Source organism: Thunnus thynnus, chromosome 15, assembly GCF_963924715.1.
Source record: "Thunnus thynnus chromosome 15, fThuThy2.1, whole genome shotgun sequence".
Taxonomy (NCBI): Eukaryota; Metazoa; Chordata; class Actinopteri; order Scombriformes; family Scombridae; genus Thunnus; species Thunnus thynnus.
Window position 1 is genome coordinate 4268088 of NC_089531.1, and position 6741 is coordinate 4274828.

The following is a 6741-nucleotide window of genomic DNA, read 5'->3' on the forward strand; positions in this document are numbered from 1 at the left end:
TTTTCATGTAAATCACATTTATTTTGAAATTGATATGATTTATATTTAAATGATACAGTTTTGTTTTCTACAAAACTTCACTCATCATATGTTTTTGATGAGTTTGTGTTCATAGAAAAACACAGGTTATGTTATATTTTGAGATCGTACTGCTGATACTGATACTATGATGATATAATATGTTGATGATATCCTACTTTATAATTCTAATGCAATAAATTCTTTTCAGATTTTATACATTTACTCAGATTCATTAAACTTTCTGGACACTTCTTAAACTGTTTCAACATGAGAGTTTTTAATCAGTGGCACACATCATTGATAGGACACACATGACTCATTTCCTTAAAAAATATTGACAATTGTGTTTGTTGCCAAAAACCTAATTAGCGATAAGTGTAATAAAGGGATTGTTTGCAGTCACAAAAGCTTCAAGAAATCTGGAACAACAGATGAGTTTACTTCTATCATTTAATTATTATATCTTTTTGGTTTTGTTCTTAAAATATCAGGTATGATCACCACTACATTATGTCAACTCAAACTTTCTTCTTAAGGTATTTCCATGGAAGTGTAAAATATTAAACTCAGCTGAGTTAAATTTGTTATGGATTAAGGGAACCCTTAGGACAGCAACATCTGTTACTTATACAATAACATAAATGAAAACAACTGATTTGATGAACAGGTTTTTATTGTCTTGAAATAATACAAAATACACAAGCAATGAAACTCTATCAATGAAAAATGTAATCAGAGAGTGAGTGAGAGACAGGCAGAAAAAGAGAGAGAGTTGAAGAGATCGGAGTGAGAGCAGTAGCAGATTAAAACCAGTAGCAGAGTCCCAGTGAGTCAGGTCAGGACTGGGAACACTGGTCTCTCCTCAGTGTCTCTGAGACTGGAGTCTGGGAGCCCTGGGTGGCCTCACAGGTCACAGAGCCCACCTTCCTCCACTGGTCTGCAGGGAGCCTCAGGGTGCTGCTCCAGCTGTAGCGGCCGTCCTTCTGCAGCACCGCGGGGCTCCTGCTCTCCTCCCAGCTGCAGCTGCTGCTGATGCTGCTGCCGTCCACCTTCCAGGCCAGACTCCAGTCTGAGGGGAAGCCCTTGTTGGCCAGACACATGAGCGTGGCCTTCCCGTGCTCCAGCTCCTCGCTGGAGGGGGGCAGCACCGTCAGGGTGGGACGGACATCACCTAGAAGACACCAATCACATTAGAGGACAGGAACTACACAACTGTCAGTTAAACACCAGACACTTGGACACCGTTATTGTGTGAAAGTGGAGTCATATGAGGACTCTTTCTGTGCTGATATGCATGAGAGGTTTCTTAAAGGGAAGTGAAACAATGTGTCAGTGAGTGACTGGTGAAGCAGAAAAAACATCTGACAGAAACTCCTTTAAGTAGTTTATATGACTGTTTACTGTATTTTATTTTACACTATATACTATATATAAATAAGGACATAAAATTTGAATATAAAATTCAGATATCTATGATTTAGTTAGAATTTATAACAACATGTTTACTTTCAAAACTATCAAAAGAGCAACAGTCAATCAGATTCAACAGTCTTAAACCAACAGATGACCGTAATATATGGAAAATGTTAAGACACATTCAAAGAACAAAATACCCTCAAAAAAACTATCAAAATTATTTAAAAATGAGGTTAAAAGACAACTAGAGGCAATTTAAATGATCAGAGTTTCTACAGCATTTTTCATTTTTTATCTTGGAAAGAAACTTTTACTCAACTTCAAATCAATTTAAAGCAAAATTAAAGGATCATATTAGAATCATTTTCAAAGTACAATTGTTGTTTTTAATCTGTCCTGCAGTTCAAGCTGTTCACATTTAACAAATTAACTTGAACATGTAAAGAAAAGTTCAGTAAAGCTGCTTTAAGTTCAACTTCAAGGTTAAACAGGAGGAACAAACAATAAAATTGAGACTTTAAAGTTCTTTAGATCAGCCCAGTGGAAACTTATATCTACTACAAATGTTCAGATATAGAAATTATAAACTTAACTGATTACAATATTTAATATTTGAGCAGAAACTTACTTCCAACATCCAGTCTGGTTCCTCCACCAAAAGTCAACCACAGTGATACAAACTCATTGAGTCGTCGTACAAAAACCTCTCACTGTAGAGAGACACGGCTCTCTGACTTTGTCAGACTGAACTAAAACTAAAAGGTCTCAAAATGCAACTTTAAGTAAAAAGTTGTAATAATTATTTATCCTCTAAATTAATATTTTCTTTTCTTTACAATAAGTTTTTGAGTTTTAAATTTAAAGTTGAACTTTGTCTCTTAGTGCAAATTATTGTTGAAAAATGTTTTACATGAAATTGAACAGGCAAAAAATGTTCAACAAAAAGGAAATGAAAAGAAAAATAACTCTTAAAATGATAAATATTTTAAACATTTGACTTACTTCCAACATCCAGTCTGGTTCCTCCACCGAACGTGTACCACAGTGATACAAAATCATTGAGTCATCGTACAAAAACCTCTCACTGTAGAGAGACACGGCTCTCTGACTTTGTCAGACTGAACTAAAACTACAAACTCTGGAGATGCAACTTTACCATTAAAGTTGTAAATAATGATTTGTCCTCTGAATTAATGTTTTCTTTTCTTTACAATAAGTTTTTGAGTTTTAAATTTAATTTTAATATTTTGTCTCTTAGTGCAAATTATTGTTGTAAAATGTTTTACATGAAAATGAACAGGCAAAAAATGTTGAACAAAAAGGAAATAAAAAGAAAAATAACTCCTAAAATGATAAATATTTTAAACATTTCACTTACTTCCAACATCCAGTCTGGTTCCTCCACCGAACGTGTACCACAGTGATACAAACTCATTGAGTCGTCGTACAAAAACCTCTCACTGTAGAGAGACACGGCTCTCTGACTTTGAGACAAACAAACTCACTAAAATTAGTCTCTTGTTTGTAAAATTTCTAAACTAATTTGAAAACTGACAACAACACAGAGCCACCAATTTATGAATGTGTGATTTTATTTCATATAAATGAATTTAAATTAAGTTAATGTTAAATTTGTGTTGTAATACATTTAAATACAACAAAATACATTCTGAAAAAATCAGCTGTCAATACACATGAAGCCCAAACCACATAAAAATAATCACTGACACAATTTAATCAATATTCTGATAAATTGATTGATCCATTGATTAAACAGCATCATCAGAGTAATCCAAGTCCCTGTTGGAGTCAGTCAGAGCATTTCCATAGAGAGCCACTTTGCATCAGCAGCACCATGCTCCAGTGCTCTGGGAGAGTTTATAGTCCTGACAGTTGAACACTGGATGACTGACAGCTGTCCTTCATCACAACAGAAGCCACAGAAATCCTCCTCATCAAAAACATGACTTTGATCTCCGTCCTCATCTGGACTCTCCTCTGCTGCTGCTTCACAGGTAAAGTCCAGAGAATCAAACTCCTCTCCTCTATGAACATCCGTCCCTCTGAAATGAAGCCCACAAAACCATGATGCTGCTTTATGTTTTTGTCTCTGTATCCTCAGAGTCCAGAGGCCAGTATACAGTGACTCAGCCTGCAGCAGTGAGATCTGCTCTGGGAGGCTCCACAACCATCAACTGTAGGACCAGTCAGGATGTTTATGTTTATAACTCAAACCACCTTTTAGCCTGGTACCAACAGAGAGATGGAGAAACTCCTAAACTATTCATTTACAATGTTGCTACTCGAGCATCAGGGATTCCAGATCGTTTTACAGGCAGTGGATCAAAGTCTGACTTCACTCTGACCATCGGTGGAGTTCAGGTTGAAGATGCAGCAGTTTACTACTGTCAGAGTCTCCACTATCCCAACAGTCAGTGGGTGTTCACACAGTGAAAAAGCGTCATACAAAAACCTCCCCCAGTCAGACTGAACAGAAACTGAACTGACTGCTGCAGCTGGAAGCTACTGCAGAGACTGATACAGTTCACTGAACACACACGTTACACAATCTCACACACACACACATTTCATTAAATGGATTAAACAACTTCCACATTGTAGCTTTTAAGATAAATGAAAATATGTTAAAACCTTTTCAGGAAAACAGTTTCTGGACAATGATCGTCTTGGTGGAAATCAACAAAGTTCTTTATTACAGCATATCATCATCCATTCTTACCCTGTTATGGTTTCATCCAATGTTTTTTAATGATAATGAACCCATTTCCTGACCTGACTGGTAAGAAATGTCTTCCTGATGACCTTTGACCTCATCCTCATATTGGATCACATCTATCTCAAATATGTTCTGTTAAAAGAAAATATGAAGACATAAATCAGAATCAGAAACTTTCATAATCACGGCTCCCACCACCAAAAAATGTAAATCACACTAAATATTATCTTACAGTAAGAAACTAATTACAGTAAGTGGATCAGAGATTTGGACACATTTTCAATTTTAATATACATTGTTGATATTAATTTCAATTTAATTTAATAATAGTTAACTATTAAGTGTAAAATGTAAAAGTAAATTTGATAATCATTTTTAAATTGTATTTATTTTTCTTTTATCTTTTCTTAATTTCAAGCTGTTCACATTTCAGTTTGACAATAATGTGTAAAGACCAGTTCATTGAAGGTGGTCTGATTTAAACTAAATGACCAAAGTGTTGAAATTAAAACAGAAGATCATTCATATAAGTCAAGGCAAAGGTTATTTAAACATACAAAAACACATTTAAGTATTACATGGAAATTTATATGTAATATTTGCAGAGAAACCAACATCCAGTCTGGTTCCTCCACCAAAAGTCCACCACAGTGATACAAACTCATTGAGATGCTGTACAAAAACCTCTCACTGTAGAGAGACACGGCTCTCTGACATCAACTGAGTGTCATTATATTTTCTATATTTTACTGTTAAGTGAATTTGATTTTAATTTCTCTCGAAATATGTTGAAATAAATATGCAACATTGTAAAATAACTTTCTTTCAGAGAGAAGAAGCTGAAACAATAAAAAACATTCTGTACAATAACTTCATAACTTGATTGATCCATATCCATTTTATATTTAATTGGTGTGATGTATTTTGTGGTAATACATTTAGATGGAAGAAATTAAATTCTGAAAAAGCCCAAACCACATAAAAATGAATATAAACACATCCATATCAATATTCTGAAAGTTGATTGATCCATTGATCAAACAGCATCATCAGAGTAATCCATGTCCCCTGTAGTAGTACACAGCAGGACAGATGTGAAAGACACCATGTAGAACAGACTCAATACTTCTGTTAAAATGTTCTCCTTTCATCCTTTACTTTGACAGTCTCTAAAAAAATACCATCATTTATGTGTAAAATGGTGACAAAGTGATAAAAATCCCTGTGAATATACCCAGAGACAAACTCAGTGTCTGTAGATTCATTGAACACAGTAACATGTGACAGCAGTCATTCTTTAAATAATATGTTACCTTGGACACATATGATTTGATGAATATGTGTTTGTTTTAATATAAAGAGAATATCAGCATTACTGCAAGCAATAAAAATCAACACTTGAGAAATGTGATGATTCTGTTAGTCAGTCAGAGCATTTCCATAGAGAGCCACTTTGCATCAGCAGCACCATGCTCCAGTGCTCTGGGAGAGTTTATAGTCCTGACAGTTGAACACTGGATGACTGACAGCTGTCCTTCATCACAACAGAAGCCACAGAAATCCTCCTCATCAAAAACATGACTTTGATCTCCGTCCTCATCTGGACTCTCCTCTGCTGCTGTTTCACAGGTAAAGTCCAGAGAATCAAACTCCTCTCCTCTATGAACATCCGTCCCTCTGAAATGAAGCCCACAAAACCATGACGCTGCTTTATGTTTTTGTCTCTGTATCCTCAGAGTCCAGAGGCCAGGTCACAGTGACTCAGCCTGCAGCAGTGAGATCTGCTCTGGGAGGCTCCACAACCATCAACTGTAGGACCAGTCAGGATGTTTATTTTAGCACATACCACCGTTTAGCCTGGTACCAACAGAGAGATGGAGAAACTCCTAAACTTCTCATTTACAATGCTGCCATTGAGCATCAGGGATTCCAGATCGTTTTACAGGCAGCGGATCAAAGTCTGACTTCACTCTGACCATCAGTGGAGTTCAGGCTGAGGATGCAGCAGTTTACTACTGTCAGAGTTTCCATGTTATCAACAGTCAGCGTGTGTTCACACAGTGAAAAAGCATCATACAAAAACCTCCCTCAGTCAGACTGAACAGAAACTGAACTGACTGCTGCAGCTGGAAGCTACTGCAGAGACTGATACAGTTCACTGAACACATACACACACAAACACACACCTTTCATATTAAGCGATTAAACAATTCACACATATGTGTAAGAATGAATGTGAGTCTAGTAGAGATATTGATCACAATATTTCTCATGATTAGTCTCACAATGGTACAAGCACAGTGACAACTTTGTTACATGTAATTAAATGAAAGAAAGAGGTAAAAAGATATTTGTTCTTTCATTAAATCATATTAAATATGATATGAAGTTATGCATTAAGAACATCAGATTCCTTAAAGCTTGAAATAAACTTCTGTATCAAGGTGTCTCCACAGCTCAGCAGGTGATTGACAGTTCTGTGTAGACTCTACCTGTTACCTGTTCTAGCTGTGTTTACTTTCTCTCATATTCACTTTGTTATACAGAGCAGTAACAACGCTGCTGAA

The 6741-nt window shown here is 35.9% G+C and overlaps 1 gene segment (V, D, J or C); it reads right to left on the reverse strand.

Moving 5' to 3' along the window:
- Positions 1-676: 676 nt before the first annotated feature.
- On the reverse strand, positions 677-2167 carry LOC137198262 (Ig kappa-b4 chain C region-like). The segment is given in 2 exon segments: positions 677-1192; positions 2066-2167. A coding segment is annotated over 1 exon segment (264 nt).
- Positions 2168-6741: the final 4574 nt, after the last annotated feature.